The sequence below is a fragment of the Euleptes europaea genome, chromosome 7 (genome assembly GCF_029931775.1).
Source record: "Euleptes europaea isolate rEulEur1 chromosome 7, rEulEur1.hap1, whole genome shotgun sequence".
NCBI lineage: Eukaryota > Metazoa > Chordata > Lepidosauria > Squamata > Sphaerodactylidae > Euleptes > Euleptes europaea.
In genome coordinates, this window is record NC_079318.1 from 54196206 (window position 1) to 54220159 (window position 23954).

Below are 23954 nucleotides of genomic sequence, written 5' to 3' on the forward strand. Positions count from 1 at the left end.
CTGAAGCCCTCCCTTGCAAACAGGTCCATGGGGTAAGTTAGTGTCCAAATTTGAAATATGGAATTGTGCTCAAATTACATTCCGGTATTATAAGAGGGCTATCATGAGACCATGGGCCAAACTAGCATTCCTAGGCATGTATAGCCTTCACATGCAGACACAATTTACATACTTTTCCTATCCTGACATATGGACAATATAAGAAATGTGTCACATTCAAAATAGTGGTTCATGTGATGGCATAAGGACTCTATCAAGCATTTGTACCTACTGCCAAGTACTACTGTATTAGCAAAGGGAGTGACAAGTCAAACAGTGCATTGATTCATGTGTGAGTTACCTGTCAGGAGTCGGCTGGTACATGACCAGCCACTTGGAACAGAATCAACTTTTTGCAAAATCTGGGTGTTTGCAACAAGCCAGAAGCTAGATAAAGTATCTACGGTAGCAGAAAGCCAGCATGCACAGTATTATCATTTCAGATGCTTCATAGTGGTATAAATTGGTTTCAAGTTCTGGTTCTGAGTGCTGGTTCTACTTTGGTCTTGGCATCTAAAAGTGTCAACCCAACCTTAATAATAGCATTATATTTAAAGACCACAGAGTTGTATAGTCTGTAAAAGTTGAACTTAAGCTTCCTGGGAAGATGGTATATTTTACAAAGGCACCAAAAATTTTTACTGGCTTTTGTTATCATTCCAGGAGTAAGGATTCATGAAGTAGTGGTTTTAAATGTTTTGGACCTTGGCTTCATTAGCTTTCATTACCCAGGTAATTAACACACATCCCTGATGCCAAATTCAGCTTTCCACCGTGCTCTAAGACGACAATGTTAATATTGTATTACTTAGCTTAATAGGCTCTAAGGAGCCAGAGTAAGGTCAAATCAGCTAAGCCAAAGGGGCAGTTCTCCTCAGGTCAAAAGAAGAGAAAAGGTCCCAAGGAGTCAGCTTTCATTATTATTATTATTTATTTTTCCAATCATTCCTTGCACCAAGACACAATGGACCTTTAAGAAATGATCATGCCTAAAAACATATGGCTAATGTCTCCAAGTGCTTTTTTACTTTGCAGATACAAAGAACAGCAGCATAAATCATCCCTGAATAAATATTTGTTCCTGATACATTTTAAGCCTGCTTTCTTTCTGCCTAGAGAAAGTCATTTGCCCCCTCAGATGTCAGATTTATTACAGTGACTGCCAGCAAAAGAGTACAACCCTCTCAGATGAAGATTTGGACAGACTAGCATTTTCTAAGTAACAGAATGCTTTCAGTTCTGCCTTTGCACATCTAAAAGTCATACACTACAGGAAACAGAAGGTGAAAAATGGAATAGAATCTCAACAAGTGAATGGAGCTGTAGCCACCTGACTGTGGTTACACAGGCCCATAAGTTTAGCTCATCACAGTTCAATAGAGCATCACACACAAAACTACAACACAGGCCCATATACATATGACCAAGCCATCAGTGTTTTTGAACTCTGCTGATATTATCTGGTATTACATGCATGACCGTAACCTCTATTAACTGAGACCATTTAAGAAGGAAACTGCAATATGGTTGTGGTATATATCACTCCCTTATGATACAATTGACTGTTTTCAGTGTCAAGTAATTATTAACTTGGTAGCATTTAGAGATTTGCTGCATTCATAAAACCCAATGTGCATTCAGCACTGTAGCCTTGACTGGGGGGAAAGGGTGGTGTTTCCCTATTTCCCCAACATTTCAGAAGCCTTCTGTGTTCCATCTCTGCAAACTAGATACCTAGTCAGAGCAAAGAAGCAGTAATTCTTCATATCTATGTATTGGTCTCCTATATTTCAAGTATTAAACCCTTTTTAAATTTTTAAATAATTTTATTAGCATTACATCATATATAAAACAGTTATCAGTGTAACATCTCTACATACAATTTATTATTTAGATTTCTGTTCTGGTGATTTACTTCTTTGCTAAATGACATTGCATTACCTTTAAAGTATATCTTATTTTTGTTTTTCTCTTCATTGGCCTCATAGAAAATTCATATAAAACATTTTTCTCTTCAATCTTCCCCCTTCCTTTTTGCTTCAATTTTCTCCTTAGCGTACAGCCATATATGTATATAAAACATTCCATTTTTCCTGAGATATTGGTCTATTAGTTTAGCCATGACAGCATACTCATGGACCACCTCAATTTGCCAAGTCCTCTATGCTGCAAAGTACTGCAGAGGCTTCAAGTATGGTCTTTGAAGGAACGGACCATGAAAAAACAACTTGGAGGTGACTGACATCCAATAGGTATAGTCCATGAACTGAATCAGTTACCAAAACTTCTGTGTTGCAAACATCCAACAGGTGTAGTTCTATGTGACTGACATCAAACAGATATAGTCTATGAACTAAATCAGTTACCAAAACCTCTGGGTTGCGAGATAGGAAACCAGTAAGTCCTATTTCAAGAGAGGTTTTCTTCAGTCGCATTTAACCATGCAATTAACAAGAATCTCTGCAGTGCTGTTGTCAGTTGCATTGTGTGCAATTGACAAGCCTCACTCTTGCGCTGTTGGTCAAGGACAAGACTCGCTGCTGCGCTGTTAGATGCAACGATTCAAGCACTCATGCTTCCAAATGTAGATAGCTCTGCAGTATGCTCTATGAATTCTCTGGAGGTGCACTTTAGCTTTCTCCATGGATCAATCACACACCCCTGAAGACAAAGTCCATCCTCAAACACACAAAAGTGCATTACCACAGGCCCAAATGTCTGAACTACACAACTAAGTTTTGATGATCTTAGGGGAATTTTTTTAAAGCTCTGGTTTTAAAAAATCCACCAGAATTGAATGTCTTCAATAAGACAAAGTGCCTACTGATGCTATGATTCTTTAAGGCAACATACTTTGCTTTCAAATTACTTCATGTTTATCTCCCTAAGTAGCTATCCTACTTTAGGCTCTTCAGAGGACAGAATCTCATCTGTGATAAGTACATCCTGTGGAAAGGAAGAAAAAAAACCCCTTTAATCCTTATTTAGCTGTCTGCTTTTATATCCCTGACCATGATTCAGACTGGGAAGTTTGCAAGTATTTAGAAAGTTAGCACCACAATAAAAAAAAAAAACTGGCACTAGTTATGCTGTTTAAATAGAATTGCTTTATTTATTGGTATTTAGTTCCTACTCTAACAGAATGAGTTATATACAACTAGTTAGCTTAGAACTAAACACACAGACCAGCGACCCATGTCTCTGCAGGACTATTTTGACATTCAAAGGATACTTACACTATGGACACTACAAATTTTAAAAGGTGACCAATCCTATTGGACTATGATAGCAACATGCAGACAGGCTGTATTTATGACAGATCTGTATTTACATAAGATCTCTCGTGTTTGATATACTGGGAGTCTTTCAGAGAATGATTGCCTGTATCTCTCTTGGCACTGAACTGTTCCTAGTCAACCATGAATTTCACAGGAGGGCCACTTCGAGCAGAGATTGGAGAATGGTGTCTCCCCCCATCCCACTTGCTGGCACGGGTCACGGTAACATCCCCCACTGCCTCCATACACACCCCTTTTTCCCATCTGGCAGCTATGGGGTCAAACAGTCCCTCTCAGGGATGCAGATTTGGGTCAAGGTCTGATTCCTATTTTAATCTATTGGCCACTTTAATTGAACTGAGTAATGAACACTATAGACTTTCACCACTATGGAGTATGTATCTTGATTGATTTATGGCTTCTCGTCCCTCATCCACAGGGGAATTTTCTGTTTCTCCTCAGGTAAACTAGTATGTGAGGAAGGAAATGAGATACCCCCCAAAAAGGTGTCTTTGCCATCCAACATAAAAACACAATAGAAAATCCAACATAAAAACAAAAGAATTTACTTTTCCAGACAGCAGCAAAAGCAGTGGATCCAGGTGCCACAAATGGTGGCCCAGGAAAAATGTAACATGAAGAAATGCCCACTTATTTGGTATTTTATTTACATCCACACTTGCAAAATGAGCCTTTTTAAAACAAAGGTATCACATACGAATAACTTGTATCTCCTATCATTTGTAATAGAAGAAACACAAGCCCAAAAATATTAGGCAAAGTCATCACAGGAGCTACCATGGGAGTCCATCACTTGCTTCACTCGGTTTCCCCAGTGACAAAAAGGTGCACATTTTTGGAAGACTGCAGCATCTGAGCAGCCCGCTCTACACCCACCACAGCAGCCAGCTTCTGGGCATCGTATTTTGAATAAAGCACCGTACAGGTCAACGTCGCTTCTTCCTCACCGTCTGCCAACTTCATCATATTGCAGACCTCACTGTAGAAATGTGGATAGGTGGGAAGTTCATAAAAAATAAGGTTCCTGATGCCTCTAATGGTGTACCTGTATCAGAAGAAAAGATCTCAAATAGTAAAACACACTGCAGCGGGTTAATATAGATTTTCTTTTTCCAAAGCTGAAAAACTGTGCACTGATTTACATGCTCAATCCTTAATATACTGACATCCAGACAGACAGTGACATTTGAGAGTGTTTGCTTTAGTGCGAGCAGGAGTACAATGTAATGTGGACAAGAATCAGCTTTTGTAGAGCAGTGACCAGCAAATCCATTGGCCCGAGAATACTTAAACTGCTTCACTTCGTTTCATGATACGTTAAAGTTTAACTATCCTGGGTGGGCCAGAAAGGGTTAAAAGATCCAGACACCCTGTCAGAAGTGAACAAGCCAAGGTCCGGGAACAGGGGAACAAATGGAGTGACATCTCTCTTGACCAGCCTCTACTTTTGAAAGTTCCAGCAGGCTTGCATGATGCATCCAGTCCAGGAAAGGGAATGCCAATGCCCAGGTGAAAGATTTAAATCCATAACCCGTTACTAACCAACTACTGTCCATCAAATGTCACCTGGCTTCCTGCCACAAAAGGAAATACACACCATCTCTATCCGACAAGGACTCATTTCCTCATGGGAAGAAAATCTATCCCAGAAAGAGATTCAGAATCTGAACCATTTAAAGCACATAATATTTTAACCTATATTTCAAGAGTCTTCTTGTATAGTAGCAAGGCTAATTATGATGTATCATAATAAATTATTGGTTATGATGCTACCTAAATATACTAGGTACGGTACAGAAATTAACAGGTCCCTACAAACTCACAACCTAAGAAACATTATTCGGTTTACTGGAGCAAGTGTAATGATGACCTCATGCTCCTCTTTCACAATAGACCTGTCCTCAAGGTTAACCCAACTTACCTTTTATAAAAGTGGAAGCGTTCTGTGAAAATTAGAAACTGCTTCTGTCCCTTTAAGAAGAAGTGCCTTGCTCTGGAAATGCCTGATTTATTTGTGTATTCACAAATTTGCATAAAACTCAGGTCCTCCTTCCTAAAGTAGTTCCGAAGACGCACGTAGTCAAAGTACGACGGGATGTAAATGAGGGTGTGTGACATAACTGCATCTCGATACTCGGGCAACACATTGTTGATGAAAAAATGAAACCTGGTTAAGAAAATGAGATAGCAATTAGATACATGTAATTGGATACAAACAGGCAGGGGAATAGAATGTCAATAATGTATTTAAGAAAATTCCAAATAAAATATTGCTAAGGGTCAGTGCTGAGCCCCGTGGCGCAGAGTAGTAAGCTGCAGTACTGCAATCTAAGCTCTGCTCATGACCTGAGTTCGATCCCAACGGAAGCTGGTTTCAGGTAGCTGGCTCAAGGTTGACTCAGCCTTCCATCCTTCCGAGGCCGGTAAAATGAGTACCCAGCTTGCTGGGGGTAAAGGGAAGATGACTGGGGAAGGCACTGCAAACCACCCCATAAACAAAATCTGCCTAGTAAGCGTCGGGATGTGACGTCACCCCATGGGTCAGGAATGACCCAGTGCTTGCACAGGGGACCTTTACCTTTAAGGGTCAGTGCACAGGCCACGAGCCAAAACCACGATCTTCATGGAAAGTCTTCAACGTCTGCCATTGTGTGGAAATGTGAGTTTTGGTAGGAGCATGGTGACACTCCAACGGCAGTGATCCGTGTGTTAAGATGCTCTCATAAGTCACTTCTGCAGTGAAGAGCACTTGTCATAAGGGAACTGTTTTGGTGGCCTCCACACGTCCAGAGTTAACATATGTATTGATTCTTCACATTAGATTCAACTCTTCCTACAGCCAACTCTGGAACCTGTTCTCAGTGACTGGGGCCAGAAACACCACCTAGGAAAACACCTCCCCCTTGATTTCATGACAAAGAGTTGGTTCACACATGCACAACTTGACGGCAGGATCCAGTGATGGCCAGACGGTATGAAGGAACCACCACAGGTGTAACTTTTGTATCTCCTCACCAAAGAGGCATGTCTTTTCAATGATGTCTGTTTATACATCCGGCAGCAAGTCATTAGAATGATGTATATGCCACCCCTAAGTAGCAATCATCAACCCTCATACATCTGGGACTGGGGAAATTGTTTCTAGGATGTGATTTTCAGACTGACTTTATACAGTACCATCAATTTAACACTGCCCTTTACACAAAGATGTGAATTCTGCCCATATGGAAACTGAAGGCCATGGTGCAGAGAGGCAAATTGGAAGATTTCTATGAATATAGCAAGCAAAAGATTCAGAAATACACAGAACTCTTATCATGATCCAATAGGAAAGTGATGGAAGTAAGCTTTAAATTAAGCACTAAAGACATCCTCTTTCCAGTGCACTACACTCCGCTGAATGCAAAATCCGAAGTCTTCGGTGAAGCACGGGATAAATGGCTTGGTGCCACATTACCTTGCATCGATTACAGAAACGGAATTTTCAGCTTCTAGCTTCCGAAAAACATGAGGAAGCTGCACGACAACATGACTGATGGAACCTATCAATGGTACATTCCTCACTGCTACCTGTAAGAAGCAATTGGAACAGCGAAACAAAAACATTAGACTAAGAGTTTACAGCTGTCTTCTGTTTTTAAAAGTTGCCTTGTTGGACTAGGTCAGTCAAATCTAGTCCAGAATTTTTTCACCCGACGGCCACCAGATGCTACAGAATCAGGTCAACCTGGCTACCCGTGTTGCTTATCCTCCGTATCTGGCATTTAGGAACATACTACATGTGAATATGGAGGTTCCATCACAGTTATTTTGGTTGGTTCAATGATCTAGCCTCCACATCTTTTAAAAGCTACCTAAGTTAGTGGTCATGACTGATCTGTTAAAAATTTAATTCACAATTTAATTAAGAAGGGCATGAAGACAGAATTGGCTTTCTGGCTGTCCTGAGCCTTCTGCCAACTGAATTCAGGCCTGCTGTTATTTTTGAGAAGGAAATATCTCTGCACTCTCTCCTTACCTCTGTCATGTCCCCACTTAATTGACTTTTCCAAGTTAATGAAACTGACATGTTCAAATATTGAATCTGGTGTCTGAACCTCTCCAGATTTCCCCTACAAAATTTCACCTGTGCACAGATTTTGTGCACGACACCTTTTCCCTCCAACCTAGCCAGTTAAATTTATCCCGTTTTCTTCACAGTCTCATTTCTTTTACTGCGTGATGTTTTGACTGAGAATCTGTGGGCAGGTATTTGTTTTGATGGTATTCCTCTACAGGCCTAAATATTTTAGGTGCTTTTATAAATTGTTAAGTATCTTGGCAATCAATAGATCAAGTGTACAGAATATAAAAGTTTAAAAACAAACAAAAGATGAAGATATGTAGGACCTGAACCTGTCATGGGTCCCAAATTCCTGGGAGAAAGGTGGAATGAAATATTTTCAATAAATAAATCCAGTGGCTTTACCATGCATGTATGTACTTTGACTAACATGGGACTGTCCGCTTCACTTTAATGGGAAAATGCATGTGTCACATCCAAACCATTCCCTCACACTAACAAGAACAGGGCTGCCTTTATTCTATGTTCTTGGAAACCATGAAAACTGCTTTATGTAATTTACTGATGGGGGGGGGGGAAATGCTGCCTTCCTCTACCATTTTTCTTTTGGCTGATTTAGCTGATGAAATTTTGTATATGCAACAGCTAGATTTTTGGGGTACAGCTAGTTGACACATATAAGCAGCCTTCAAGGCTTAAAAAAAGCAGAATGTACATATTTGAAATATATAAAAATTAATAACTACATTATTCATTTGGATTTTTTTAAGCCTATCACAGTTGTATATAAACGCAAACCATCTGAGGTTTCAGTATTCCTCTACCAGCACCTAGTTTTCATGAAGATCAACTCAGAGGAACTGATCAAAGCGGCAGGCCAAAGTAATCAATTCTCCAAAGTGGTCCCGTCAGTGGCAAAAGGAGACATAAGTAATGACTACTGGAAGGGGACAGCAACTGCCTACAGTCAGCTTAGCTGGTAACTTTAACATACATTTTGAGATGGGAGGATTTAGCATGAACATAGGACTAAGTATTTTGAATGGTGCAAAGCTAGCAAACCTCCTACATTGTCCACAAACTCACCTGTCCCCGGTAATTCAAACAGTGCTTATTGAAGACTGAGTTGATCTGTGGATCCTGAAGGGCGCCAAACAGCAGCGTCTGCCGATAGTACTTGGGCCAGTTATTCAGGCTGAACATTCGCACCCGCGAGAAATCCACCCCGTGAGACTCCAAAGGCAACAAGTTAATGTGGGCCAGAAGGTGCTGTGGACATATCGAAGTAAAGATGCACATTATTCATCTTGCAGAAAAAGGAAAACTGGGAGGAAAACCCAAATAAGTTCACAATTGGAGAACATGATGTGCCAGTACCAGAATCCATAGCTATGCCGCTTTATTACAACTGCACTTTGGACAAACCAAAGTTATCCTTAGAAAGGTTAAAAATATTTAGCTAGCTTTACTGTTCTAAAACTAATGAAACAATATTGACCAATCAAAGAACATAAGCATTGTTAACATAGCTTTCCGAATTCCTTATGTTTCTCCAATACCATCATCCCACCCCCCTGAAAAATCTCCTCTACCATTTTTGGAAAGATAAGCCCGCCTGGGTTAGTCTACTTCAGCTGCCCCTCCATTATCTGTTTTGGATTTTATACTTCTTAGAGGCAAAGACCTGTCTGCCTTTCCCTATGGAACTCTGTAAGGTTCCATGTAATTAGTACATAAGCCTTGCCTTCTCATAAGCCTTTCCCTTTCATAAGTCTTGCCCTCAGAAGGTGGCTCAGTTGCTATATTTGTTTCTCAATGGCTAAAAACGCTGACTGACAAGCTTCATCTTGAAGAATGTATCTATGGGGGGGGGGGGGGAACCAACACCAAAAACATAAGAGCGCACAATTTGAATCAAACTGTTATAATTTTGAAGCTAGGATCTACTGCCTGCTTGTCATATTGTACATGTAGCTAACCATATTCACAAAATGAAATGCCAAAAAGAGAAAGGAATAGCCATTACCAAAACATGCTCCCAGTTTTGCATCAGATAAATGTCAGCTTCATCAATTATAAGCATTTCTATCGATGAAAGGAAATCGTAGTCTCTATTCTTTTCCCCCTCAGCTCCAATAACAGTCCTCAGGCCAAGGGGAGAAGCGATGATGACATCGGAGGAATAAAATGGTGCATACAGTCGCACACTCTTCTGAAGAACAGCAACACCTGCCCCAGACACACAGAAACACCATTACATCATCAAGTGGTTATCCATCCAACCACAAAAGCTTTCTGTGTATGTACCCAGAAATACTTTATTATCCCCTCACCACCGCTACCACCTTTTGCAGCTTGGCAGTTAAAAATTGTTCTTCTCTGGACCAAGACATAGTTTAGACAGGAAAAAACAGGTTGTTACCGCACAAACTCACTGTGGTGATGTGTACAAGCCCCAAATGGAAGGACTGATTCAATCAGTACCTCCTCAAAGTCACGGCTGTGCTGGGAGCACCCTAGTAGCCCCAAATACTCCCGTATACAGTTGAGTAGGGACTTCTAACTATCCAAATTAGGTCACATTTCCCACATACAGTGAGTTTTAAAAGTATTTGATCCCCTGCTGAATTTGCCCGTTTGCCCTCTGACGAAAACTGACCAGTCCATAATTTTAATGGTAGGTTTATTGTAGCTGTGTGAGACAGAATAACAAAGGAAAACCCCCAGAAATCCAGAAGACAAAAGTCAGAGATTGATGTGCATTATAATGAGTGAAATAAGTATTTGATCCCTTTGCAAAAGATGACTTAGTACTTGGTGGCAAAAGCCTTGTTGGCAATTACAGAGGTCACACGTTTCTTGTAGGTGGCCACCAGGTTTGCACACATCTCAGGAGGTATTTTGTCCCACTCCTCTTTGCAGATCCTCTCCAAGTCAGTAAGATTTCGAGGCTGATGTGTAGCTACTCGAACCTTCAGCTCCCTCCACAGATTTTCGATGGGATTAAGGTCTGGAGACTGGCTAGGCCACTCCAGGACCTTAATGTGCTTCTTCTTGAGCCACTCCTTTGTTGCCTTCGCCGTGTGTTTTGCATCATTGTCATGCTGGAATACCCATCCTCGACCCATTTTCAATGCCCTGGGCTGAGGGAAGGAGGTGCTCACCCAAGATTTGACGATACATGGTCTCGTCCATCGTCCCTTCGATGCGGTGAAGGTGTCCTGTCCCCTTAGCAGAAAAACACCCCCAAAGCATAATATGTCTCCCTCCATGTTTGATGGTGGGGGTGGTTTTCTTGGGATCATAGGCAGCATTCCCCCTCCTCCAAACACGGCGAGTTGAGTTGATGCCAAAGAGCTCGATTTTGGTCTCCTCTGACCACAACACTTTCACCCAGTTCTCCTCTGGGTCATTCAGATGTGCATTGGCAAACTGCAGACGGGCCTGTACATGTGCTGTCTTGAGCAAGGGGACCTTGCGGGCTCTGCAAGATCGCAGTCCTTCACGGCGTAGTGTGTTACCAACTGTTTTCATGGTGACTATGGTCCCAGCTGCCCTGAGATTATTGACAAGTTCCCCCCGTGTAGTTCTGGGCTGCTTCATCACCGTTCTCATGATCATTGCAACTCCACGAGATGAGATCTTGCGTGGAGCCCCAAACCGAGGGAGGTTGACAGTTAGGGTTAGGGTTGTCACCTTCTCACCAAGCTGCTTGGCAATAATCTTGTAGCCCAGTCCAGCCTTGTGCAGGTCTTGTCCCTGACATCCTTGGACAGCTCTTCGGTCTTGGTCATGGTGGCTAGTTTGGAATCTGATGGATTGATTGCTTCTGTCGACAGCAGAACCCTAACCCAGCTGGTTGATAGGGGATCAAATACTTATTTCACTAATTATAATGCACATCAATCTCTGACTTTTGTCTTCTGGGTTTCTGGGGTTTTTCCTGTTGTTATTCTGTCTCTCACAGCTACAATAAACCTACCATTAAAATTATGGACTGGTCATTTCTTCGTCAAAGGGCAAACGGGCAAATTTAGCAGGGGATCAAATACTTTTTTCCCTCACTGTAAGTACTCTGCTTGGTTGGATAGGGTTAGTTGTATTCTTAACCAGTTCCACAATTAACTGTATATGTGATGCCACTCTGCACCAAGGTCATTTATCTACACACTACAGGATCAATAAAGTAGCCAAACAGTTACTAGATACCACCAACTGGAAAAAAAGCCTTATACCAACCATGCCCACCCCATCCCTCAAACCATGGCTTATTTTTCCTGCAACCTACTTGCTCTGCCTCACTCTTCAATAAAGAACACTTGGTGACCATCTGTTAATTCAGCAAGAAATATATACAACCACCTAGGGACCCAGTCATCTGTAGCATCCAGCCATGTGGTATGACAAACTGTTAACATGTCCCAGCTGGTTGTGGAGGCGTGGTGAAATCTGCGTTACCTCATGTCTAGATGCTACATATGATAGCCTCCTGTGAAAGTTGCATGAATCCCTAGTTAGTTTCTAAATAAATGACCATCTCTAAAAGCCACCTGTAGATGCCTACGCTTAATTTCTTCACATCTCTCTAATAAGACATATGGTCCTCTGGGGCTCTCGAAGCAGCTACCGTATGCTTTCTTAGTGAGCTGAAGGATAAACAATAAATCTGTTTGATTCTGACAATGAACTTTGCTTGCTGGACTCACAGCATGATGGCTCTCTGGGACTAAAGCACCCACATAGTAAAATATGAAGCTGTGGCTAATTTCCTTGTCGGTATGATTGCAATTCATTTGGCCTAAAATAGCTCTTCAATGTGTTACAGTATTAGCTAAATGTTTTCTTTTTTATGCCAATAAAGGTTCTTGATTGATAGTAAAATATGACTGTGTGCAAGCTGCCATCTATATATGACTGCATAAGTCGCTCTGAACCCAGTTTTTGGCTGGGAAGAGCGGGGAAGTAAGTGGAAACAGTAAATAAATAAATACTTCAATTTTCCTCCTAAAAGATTCTAACCTGAAGGTTGTAACTGGCCTGTGACTAGACTAACATGGAGAGTGCATGTACGTCACTTGCAATCTGCAGAACTCTGCAGAAGGAGAAGGGTTAAATCCCTTCTCTTCACCACCACCACCCCGCAATGCTGACCTGAATCCCCATGCTGCTACTCTCCATGAAACGGATCATTCAAGAATTTCCCAGGGTCATAACTAACTTGGCCCTTGAGTTTTATAAAAAGTATTAAGAAGCCCTGTGGCGCAGAGTGGTAAGCTGCAGTATTGCAGTCCAAAGCTCTGCTCACGACCTGAGATCATTCAAGAATTTCCCAGGGTCATAACTAACTTGGCCCTTGAGTTTTATAAAAAGTATTAAGAAGCCCTGTGGCGCAGAGTGGTAAGCTGCAGTATTGCAGTCCAAAGCTCTGCTCACGACCTGAGTTCGATCCCGACGAAAGTTGGTTTCAGGTAGCCAGTTCAAGGTTGACTCAGCCTTCCATCCTTCAGAGGTCGGTAAAATGAGTACCCAGCTTGCTGGGGGTAAAGGGAACATGACTGGGGAAGGCACTGGCAAACCACCCCGTGAACAAAGTCTGCCTAGAAAATGTCAGGATGTGACATCACCCCATGGGTTAAGAATGACCCGGCGCTTGCACAGGGGATCTTTACCTACAGGAGGCATAACCTTTAACACACTAGCTGAGCACAGAATATTTTACTGCAATGCCTATGAGGCACTAGGGTATCCCAAAAATGAACTCTAACAGTGCTGGTGACGGCAGCTATGGGAATCCCTCAACCGATTTCAGCATGGCCTGTAAGCAGATAAGAGACGCTTCTAAGAGGGAATCTGGAAGGGAATCCTGGGGTAAATTGACTTAAATTAAAATGAAGACCGTCAGCAATGGTAATGAAGCACCACTTGCCTCACTGTGTTGCCCACCGCCTTTCGCAACACAATCCTTTCAAGTAATATTAAGTCTGAAGACTGGCTTTTCATAGTAAGAGTTCTAGGCATCGAGCCGCAGGCAAATTCTCTGCATAGCACACTGACAAAGCAGCATGAAATTGCAGTTTTTGAAATAGTCTTGACATTTTCTGCTCAGCCAACATCTAGAATCCCTGCACCTTTCTGGTACGCATGAGAGCTCTGCAGGAATGACAAGCATTCTAATAACAGTTACTATTTTGCAAAGCAATGGAATTTCTTGACGGAGATTTCTGGCAGTTGTTCCCCCAGCCACACCCCAGATAAATGGCTAACAAGGCAAACCAATGGCCTTACTACTGCAATCAAATTTTAATTTTGTTTTCTTGTGATACCAAACAATTCCAGAATAACAACCAGCATCCCCACCCAAATGCACCCACAATGTGTATTCAAATGACAAGTGCAGCATTCAAGTGTGCATTGCTTTGATGTGCATCAGAATTTGGCAACTTCATCTGAACACATAAAGCTGCCTCAGTACACTGGTCTATCCAGCTCATTACGGTCCACTTTGACTAACAGAGCATCTCAAGCAGAGAAGGATTTTTCCCAGCTGGTACTGAGAACCTTTAAGTAGACATGCCAAGAACGGAGCCTTCCGCATGTCAAAGATGTGGCCTACCACTGACCTATGACCTTTCCCATTTGCTATCCAGTTCTCCAGCTACCTTTCATGCTTTCTGACACTTGTCCCATCTCTTCCTAAGAGGTACTGGGCCTATAAGAGAGGCACGCAAGTGGTAGCTAGGAAGGAGCAGGGCCATGTGAAACTGGCGTGTGCCCCACAGTCCTTTATACCATAGCAGAAGACTTCAGGACAGGTCTTCACTTTGTGGATGCATAATATATGTTTGTGCCAGAATACACATGTAGGATCAATACATGGGTTGAACACATTTCTAAAAGCCCAAAATGGCAAGAAGAGACATTCTATGAAAGCCACAAACCATGGAAAGAATCAACCCAAGCAGACATTTCGAACTTTATATTATATTTTTTAAACCGTATGACATTTTTAAAACTAAGAGTATGCGGAGCAGTAGTTAAACTATCAAAGACCCAGGAGACCCATATTCAAAGCCTGGCTCAGCCATAATGCTCACTGGGTGATTTGGACCAATCGTGGTCTCTCAGATTAACCTACCTCAAAGGCTTGCGGAGGACAAAATTGGGGGGAACGGGAGAGAACTATACAGACTGTTCTTGGGAGGAATGGCGATTCAAAAATGGGGTGGGGGGGTGGAGGAACCAAATCCAGGCACAGAATTTCAATACCTATCTTGAAATGGTCATCAATGTTCCCTGCAAAGACAGCTTCATAGTCTTCTGGCCTTTTCAGATTTGGAGGTTTCTCATCTGGATCTGAGCCAAACTCCCCCTTGAACCGTTTTTTGTTACTCACATCAATTTTTTTTTTACTCGCAGATTCAAGGAGGCTGATGAAAATCTGCACTACACGTAAAGCAGACTCACGGAAGGGCACTACTATCAGCACCTGTACAGAGAAATGAAATATGCAAATGTGATTCCGTTTTGTGCAAGAAGTTACCACAAAGAGAGGAAGACAAATTCCCACAAAAGCACAGAAATGCAAGGTTTGTTGCACTGTAGATGTTTTGGTGTCATTTTTAAAACCACTGTTAAGACCTCACGGTTGTTAAAGAAGTTACTGCTGTGACCTTAAGCTAGCTTTAGCTGACCAGACATCCCCAACAAAATTCAGAACATAACTTGCAGGACTTCTGGGTGGCCAGTTCTCTAGGCCACAACTCCTCAGACATTATTGTGACCAGTTCTAGTTTGCAACTATTACTAAGAACCTCTAAGACAAGACGTAGATAGTTGACACAGGAGGGTCATACAAGTTCAGAAAAAAGATTTAGGTCTCTAAGGAACAGGTTGTGGAGAATCAAGACGAGGTGGCAACATCTATGAGTGAAATCACATGACCTTCAATTGGACACTAATACCAAACCCATACAGTTGGCTTGTCTAGAGTGTCTGGTCATGCAATACGCCAAGCAAAGCCAATGTTTCCTGGTTGAGCGGTCCTGGTTGAGTGGCTTTATAATTTCACCCTTTGTCAGGGGTTCACAGGGCGCTCTGAATGAGGCATTTGCTGCGAGACGCCTACTGAGAGGCTTAGTTTCACAGCAAGATCTATACAATGACTGTACATTCAGTAAACCTTTTCACCTTTGGTCTAGTGAGTCCTTGGTCCCTGAAGCTATCATCCTCAACATCTTGTTTTTGGTCCCTTCGTTTGGCATTGTTGCTGAGCACCTGAGCATTGGCCTTCAGGACGTGGTTCATGGCATGCAAGCAGTAAACATGACGGACTTCTTCTCCATTTCTTAAAGCAGTCCTCTCTGGGTAGAACAAGTCCTTGTATGAATTCATAATGCAGAAGAGTTCCTTTTGCAGTGGGGTAAATAGCTGATCTTTTGATTTAGCTTGATTGGAAAGCAATGGGCTGTTAACTTTTGGCCAGGTGGATTCTAAGGGCCTGTGCAAATGAAGGTGTTTCACATCAACTTCTTTATCAGGTTTAATCACTCCAAACTTCTCCAAGGTGGAAGAAAACACTAGCTGACCCAGCGCTGGCCACTAAAAGGGAAAAACACAGTAAAGTTAAACACACCACGACTTCCATTTCCTCACACAATCACTATGAAGGTTTTTACTCCTCATCTTTTACCAAATGAAGAACAGGATCTAAGTACTTCAGACTGCACAGCATAGAAATGTTAAGACTGAACAGATTCATGAGGCCTGAGGAACAATTCCAAAAATCCTACACCAAATTTGGGATTCAAATCAGTACATTATTACCTTGACCTGGCTGGTAGATTTGAAACGTGCCAGAATGTTATCTATTTCTTTTTTGTTTAGTTCTTCATCCATGTGGCGCTTAAACGGATCTGTAGAAAGAGATAAAAGAATATTTTATTTATTTAGAAAAATGTGCATGTTGCCTCTCCAGAGACCTGCTTGAGGAGGCTGTCAAGGTAAAAATACAATAAAAGCATAAAAACAACTATGTTAGAAGTTGATATTTTAAAAAGCCATTAAAAACAAGCACAGGGCATAAAAACAGCATTCAGCAATTTAAAATGTTACTTGTTAAACAGTCCTTGGGCCAGAAGCAGACCATAAAAACAGCTGAAGAAGCCTGAATAAAAGGACAGGTTGCCGCCTGGCACCTAAAAGGTGCAGGCAACCCTCAAGGTGAAGAAAGGCATTCCAAAGGGGAGGTGCAACCACTGAAAAAGCCTGGCCTCTGGTTATTACCCACATCACCTCTGCAAGTGGGGACATCGAGAGCAGGCCTTTGGAAAAGGATATTTACCGGCAAGCTGTACAGTAAAACTGGAGTTAAATCTCCATTCTGAAACATTTAAACAGGCTAATCAGCGGGAAATAATAAGCCCTCTCCTCTGTAGAAACAATTAATTCTTAAAGCATGTCAAAGGTTCTAAGTGTGAAATCTAGGAGTAAAAGCAAAAACAAAACAATTTTCCTCCATTCAAGGGCACGTTACAAAATGCATTTCAACACCCTTAAAAGAGCAACAGAACTTGATTACAACAGCTATAATGCTACTAGCTGTATAGGGTGGTGGTGGAGTAGAAGAAAAGTGCAAATATCATTCATTTCATTTAGAGCGACCTGGCCTTCTTAGCCCCAAGTAGCTTACCTAGTACTGGATTTTTTTCCGTGCTGCTTAAACCACAGAAATTTGACCACTTCACACACATTATGAACTCTTCCCCTCCTGCCATCTGGATAATAGGCAAACTGAATATTTATTAACTTATTTAGAACGTTTCTATGCCCTCTCCCCAGGAAACCAGAACCATTAGCCATCTGGGCAAGCATTACAGCATGAAGCAAGGGTAACTGGAGTGCATGCTTCTTTGCTGTTATGGAAGCTCTTAGCTTTATTCCACTGCTGATCAGGCAGCTTCTTAAAAACTGCTGGGAATTGACATATCTTAGAAACTTTCATTTCCAGCATCTTGTTGCAATTGCTATAAACAGTCCAAAAATCACAAGATTCAAACAGAGGTAGAATCAGTGCTCATTCCCTACTGCAAAAACTCATTTCCCCAAGCATCCTCTGGAAGCAAGATACACCTTTACCAGACAGGGGGTTCTTTTCTTGGGGCAACTGAACTGTTAACGTATATTTCAAACAGATTACTTTTTAGCATTCCAATCAGGAGGCATAGTTTTAAAACCAGCAAATAAAATGCCACCTACCATACTGCGTCTGACAACACCCCTTGTGTGCAGTCCCCTGTGTGTGTGTGTTAAGTGCCGTCAAGTCGCTTCCGACTCATGGCGACCCTATGAATCAACGTCCTATCTTTAACAGCCTTGCTCAGGTCTTGCAAATGGAGGGCTGTGTCAATCCATCTCTTGCTGGGTCTTCCTCTTTTCCTGCTGCCTCCCACTTTTCCTAGCATGATTGTCTTTTTCAGTGACTCTTGTCTTCTCATAATGTGACCAAAGTACGACAGCCTCAAAGTCCCCTAGCATGCTTTAAAAACAGGAGGTTCAAAGTCGCCACTACTGGGCTGCCACATATATTATCGAATGGGCTGGGTGTGGCTTGGTGAGTCTCAAGCTGTGCAGACCTGGCTTGAATGTTTACAGGCAACCCTTTTGACAAACACACTGGGCAGAGTTACCTTTAGCAGCTTCCAGAGAAGAATAACTTTCTTTCAGGTCTGTGCTCTCTTCTATAAAATTGGTTTCCAGGCTAAACTCAGCTTCATGTTTCTCATCTGTGAATTCTTCATTGTTTAGGTCACTAGAAATATCTGCACCTCCGGGTTCTTCTTGGGTATTTTTTTGCACTGGTGCTTCTTTATCTATGATAAATCAAGAAGAAAAAAGAATAATGGATTGTGTTTCTGTCAAGTGCTTTACTCTTAAGTGACAAGGTTGAGAAGGTGCAGGAAAGAGCAACCAAAATTATCACAGGACTAGAGCAACTGCCCTATAAGGAGCAGTTAAACCTCTTAAGGGCTGTTTAGCTTGGAAAGAAGGCGGTTAAGGGGAGACATGATAGAGGTCTATAAAATTATGCATGGTATAGAGACAGGTCCCCACAAGAACAGGTCCCCACAAGAACAGGTCCCCACAAGAACAGGTCCCCACAAGAATATGAAGAATCTGGAATGATCAATGCAATTACTGGTAATAATAGCTGCTATAAAATGCCACAGATTAGGCAATAAAACCGTAAGCAAGGACTAACCCTTTAAAAATAAACCAAAATGCGATATGAACACAATTACCTGATTCTTGGTCAGGAATGTCACCATTACTATCTTCGTCTCCTGTTTCTCCCTCATCCTGGAACTTTTCGGTGTCAGTTACTATAGGATCCTCGTCACTTCCTTCTTCGGATTCATCATCATCATCTTCCTCCTCATTGTCTGAATATGGAGCAGTTTTTAATGTGGCCAGTAACTTGTGATACACAGAGACCTGTTCTGAATCACTGTCTGCATCACTTTCTGAACCTGATGGCTCAGAATTCTCAGACTAAACATGAAAAAGAAAAATGTATTACTTCATACAGATAGCATATGAAGTGCCTTATATCAAGTCAGACCACTGCACATTAAGCTTGCTATTCTTTGCAGCCAGGCTCCCAACCTGAGATCCTGCTACCTGAGATCATTGTAACTGATGGTGTCAGGATTTGAACCATGGACCTAAAGCATACAGACTGTTGACCAATACAATTTCCATTTTAACACTGCATTCTTTAAATGGATAGTGGTAAAAACACATGTAGTAAGTTGCAGAGGGCACCTCATTTCCTCCTTGCCACTGTTTCTTCTTTTTCTTCCCTTCCCTCCTTTCCAACCATCAGCCAACCTACCTTTATCTGCCCTCCCCCCCGTCTCCCTCCTTGCCTTCCCCTGGCAGCGTCTTCCTGTGAAAACTCTGCACTGTTTTGGCCACCTGGCTGGGCCAGGCCCGGTTGCACAGTAGGGAATCCACAATGACTTGTGAAGGGCACCTCACTTTCCGCTGTACCCCCCTCCCCATGCTATTTCCTCTTTTTTCCCTCCTAGAAGCCCCTATATTCTCACCTATTTCTGCTTCCTTTTCTCCTTCACACACACACACACCCCAACCAACCGTATATCTGCCTCCCCCTCTTCAGCTATATTTACTTGCTTTTTCCCAAAACGGGGCCCAAAACAGCTTATATCATTATCCTCTCCTACATTCTATCCTCCCAACAATCCTGGGAGGTATGTATGTCAGTGGTTTGTAGGCATATGTAAGACAGCATTTTGAGGGAGAGGTGAAAGCATCAACCACAATGGAAGACTCAGATCAAAAAGACAACAGAAGGCATGCAGCAGCTGAGAACTGATGAAACCTGGGGATGCTCCCCTCATGAAGATTAGGTATCCTTCTTAGTGCAGAAATGTTTCTTGGATTTAAGAGCTGTATACGTCTACAGCATGCTCACCTTGTCTTTAAAAGCACTTCACATAGTCTAAAAAATAAACAATTTCATACGAGTTTTTTTTCAGTACTCTCCAAAATTTTCAGTTTTTCCATTGGAAAATGTATTACTTTTTCCAATGGAAATATATTTCCATTGGAAAAACTGAAAAAACACCTCAAAAAAAGGTGGGGGATATGTTTGTTCCAGATTTTCCCAGGTTTTTTTCTCCCAGGGCTTCTCCTTGCCTCTGGAAGCTTGCCTAGCACCTACTTTACTTTCTTGCCAGCACCAGGCCAAAACATAACTTTTTACTCGGGTTTTTAATTAGATAATTAACTATCTTATCAGTTTTTTGAATGGATAGTTTTTATGCTGTTTATGTCCAATGGCTTGTTTTTATATTGTGACATTGTTTTAACTGTAAGCTGCCTTCAGCAGTACTTTGAGGAGGCAGCACAGAAATATACTAAATAAATAAATTCTGACCAGCTATATAACAGGGAAGGGTGATCAGGAGTGCAGCTATTCCAAACCAACTCCAGCCTTCTAGACTTTTGATCTTCAAGGTTTCCTTGGCAGCCCTGAATGCTAGCAAAACATCATTTAATGAGGAAAAGGGTAACCCTGAAATCTTCTAGATATGGAGTTCTGTGCAAAATGCCAAATTGCATATTTTGCAGCCACGGAACAAGTATCAACCTTGTCCAAAAGGGATAATGTATCCGGGGTTAAATCCTGTTAAAGGGGAAAATGAGGATGGACAACCTTCTCCCGCCCTTTCAAAAATCCTATTATAAGGATTTATTTATTTACACTTTGCTTTCCCCCCAGTGGTGACTCTCAGAATTAGCCAGATCCAGTGCAAAGGCATTTCCCATTCACTTGCAAATGAATATCAAAAGAGATATAAATAAAAGGTGGAAACACTCTCTTACCAGTTCAGAAACCTGAGCTGGTTCTTCTTTTGCAGAAACTCTAAAAGGAAATAATTGACAATAATTCATCCTTACCATCCCAGTTTGCAGAGATAAAGCAAAGCATAAGAATGAAAATTTATCTCAAGGCAGTTTTGGAGTACATGAGAGCTAATTAATGGAAGTTCAATCCCAACAAGATGAAAGTGCTCATGGTGAGAACAAGGTCTGACCCAGGATTTAATGTGTCACCCATTCTGGATGGGGTTACCCTCCCCTTGAAGGAACAGGTCTGTAATCTGGGGATGCTTTTGGACCTGGGCCTACTGTTGGTTAAGTAGGTGGCAGCTGCAGCCATGAGTGCCTGTTACCAGCTTCGACTGGTTAGCCAGCTGGGGCCTTTCCGGGGTAGGAAAGATCTGGCCACTATGATGCATGTCTAAATTACATCTAGATTAGATTACTGCAACGTGCTGTACATGGGGCTGCCCCTGAAAAGTGTTCAGAAATTTTCAACTGGTACAGAACACTGCAGCCAGGATGTTGACTGGAGTGGGTTATAAGGACCATATAACTCCAGTCTTGGCCCACCTATACAGGCTTCCAATTTGTTTCTGGCTGTACTTCAAGGTGAGGGTGTTGACCTTCAAAGCCCTTTATGGTTTGGGACCAACATACCTGAAGGACTGCCTACTCCCTTATGAATCTGCCCGCACGCTATGGTCATCTTTGGAGGCCCTGTTTCAGGTGCCCCCACCTTCTGAGATCAGGCAGGTGGCAACCCAAGAGAGGGTCACAGCACCAAAACTCTGGAACTCTCTTCCCAGGGAGATTCATCTGTCCCCTTCTGTAGCAATCTTCCACTAGTGGGGGAAGTCTTTTTTATTTCGTTTAGCATTCCCTCAATCATCCCTTCCTCCTAACCAATGCTTTTATGTTTTGTATACAGAATAGAATCAGATTTGGAAGGGGCCATACAGGTCATCTAGTCCAGCTCCCTGCTCAATGCAGGATCAGCATAGAGCATCCCTGACAAGTGTTCATCCAACCGCTGCTTGAAGACTGCTGGTGAGGGGGAGCTCACTACCTCCCTAGGCAACCAATTCCACTGCTGAACAACACACTATAAAATATTTTTTCCTAATATTGAGCCAGTATCTTAACTCCAGTAATTGAAATTCATTATGGTAAGTCCTATCCTGTGCTGCCATCAGGAGCAGCTCGCTGCCCTCCTCCAAGTGACAGCCTATCAAATACTTAAAGACAGCAGTCATGCTCCACTTCAACCTCCTCTTCTCCAGACTGAATTTTAACTCTGTTTTGTAATTGTTTTAATGATATGTGTTGGGGGGGCTGATTTCAATGTTTTTAAAATGTGATTTTATCATGTATGTTTAAAATTGTTAGCTGCCTTGGTGGCCCTTGTAAGGGCAGAAAGGAGAGATAATACTTTGTAAATAAATAAAGCATAGAGCATATTTTAATAAATGGAGGGTCTACTGAATAGCACAATTCCTGACATCCCAATTAGAGTCCTCCTCACGGAAGACCATGCTTTTAAACAGGAAGAAAAGAAGTGAATATCATTAAAAATTGCAGGGTGGGTATATGCTAGCCTGATCTCGTCAGATCTCAGAAGCTAAACAGGGCCAGACTTGGCTAGTATTTGGATGGGAGACCACCAAGGAATGCCAAGGTCGTGATGTGGAGGAAGGCAATGACAAAACACCTCTGGATGTCTCTTGCCTTGAAAACCCTAGGGGTTGCCATGAGACAGGTGCGACTTGAAGGCAACAAAAAAAATGCTGATTAACTGTTACAGAACAGTCATTTGCAAAGTCACTGCAATCTAAACCAACCGATTTCCGTGGGCTTACATCGGAACAACTCTGTACAGGATTACTCTATTAATTTAACATTACGCTGCTCAGTATACAGGGATGAGAAGGAAATTTAGGGCAACCGAAATCCGCCCTAAGCCATTCAAACCACACGGCTAAAAACTCCTTGCTAACAGCGGTATTCTCCAGGAGCGAAGCATCCCGGAGGAAACCCAACCGAGAGAGACACCACGGCGAATCCGTCACAGGCCACACTGGCCTAAGAGGACAAACGTCCTCGCTCCCATCAGCCTTTCAACAGGAGGGAGACGGAGAAGCCCTCACAAGCTCACCGATCATAGAAAGGGTGCTCCTCCCCGAAATCCTTGAGGTGCTTCTTTTGCTTCTTACTCAAGTTGCTGATCAGCTGCTGGCGTTGCTGTCGAGCTTTCCTCTTCCCCATGTTAACCCGCGTCCTCCTCTCCCACGAGCCACGTGAAATCCCAGCCCTGTCCGTTTACGGTCGGAAGCTAGCCGCTTTTCTAGGTTTTACGACACTGGGCGTTTTACGCTCTTCCGGGAGAAAGGGAGAGGCGCTTGCCTGTAGCAAAGCGGCTTGTTGCGGGTACGGCGGCGAGTGCGCGTCGTTAGCGAACACAGCTACTTTGATATTGTAAAGGCTTGTTAGCTATAAAATCATTTCCCCCCAAATATAAGCTTAGAAAATAATATTCCTGCTATTACAGATTAGCATTAAATATATTCTTTTTAAGAGCTTGTATTGGGAAGTACTTCTACTTTTAACCGCCTGGGTGCATTTCAAAGCGTTTCCAATGAAGCAAGATCCTGCGGCTGCAGATGTTTTAACAAAGTACCTATGATCCAGGTTGAACGCTTTAAACGAATAGTCAGGACAAATGATCGATTAGGGATAAAAATCCTACACGCATTTTCTTGACAGTTAACCTGTTTGACCTCAGTGGGATTTACTTTTAAGTAAATATGCATAGGATCTGACTGTAATAAGTCCCAAGGAGATGGAAAGAGCCAGGGTGGTATAATGAGTAACAGGCCCAATTTCAAAATCCCCTCGATGGGTAATTTTGGACCGGTCGCACTTTAAACCCAACCGACCAAGGATTAAGGGGGGGAAATGCACATGGCCCAGCTCCTTGGTCGAAGGGCAGCGGGGAAATGTAGGAAAATGATCAATAAACAATCAGACTGGGAGATTTTCTAACTATCTCAATTGTTATCAATAGGGGTTACTGCATTATGTATTCCCAGCAATGTATTAAGAGTTTGAAAATGTTATAAAAAATACTGTTCGCACTTTGGCCTCTTTAG

General features: G+C 42.2%; 1 protein-coding gene across 1 annotated transcript; it reads right to left on the minus strand.

The window, feature by feature from the left end:
* Window positions 1-4056: 4056 nt before the first annotated feature.
* On the minus strand, window positions 4057-23080 carry UTP25 (UTP25 small subunit processome component). Its single transcript, XM_056852606.1, has 12 exons — window positions 22961-23080; window positions 20809-20848; window positions 18699-18948; window positions 18087-18269; window positions 16225-16313; window positions 15589-15999; window positions 14668-14887; window positions 9428-9630; window positions 8488-8670; window positions 6796-6908; window positions 5260-5505; window positions 4057-4383 (listed from the first exon to the last, which is right to left on the minus strand). Exons 1-12 carry the CDS (start codon window positions 23068-23070, stop codon window positions 4137-4139), a joined length of 2295 nt encoding a protein of 764 aa, XP_056708584.1. The 5' UTR covers window positions 23071-23080; the 3' UTR covers window positions 4057-4136.
* Between the last annotated feature and the right edge of the window lie 874 nt (window positions 23081-23954).

Excerpts from the sequence above, each read along its gene's own strand:
- UTP25 (XM_056852606.1), bottom strand. The coding sequence starts at position 23,070 with ATGGGGAAGAGGAAAGCTCGACAGCAACGCCAGCAGCTGATCAGCAAC. Across the intron at positions 18,270-18,698 it reads CATTCCTGACCAAGAATCAG|ATAAAGAAGCACCAGTGCAA; the intron begins GTAATTGTGTTC and ends GATTTATCATAG. Across the intron at positions 8,671-9,427 it reads AAAACTGGGAGCATGTTTTG|CACCTTCTGGCCCACATTAA; the intron begins GTAATGGCTATT and ends ATATGTCCACAG.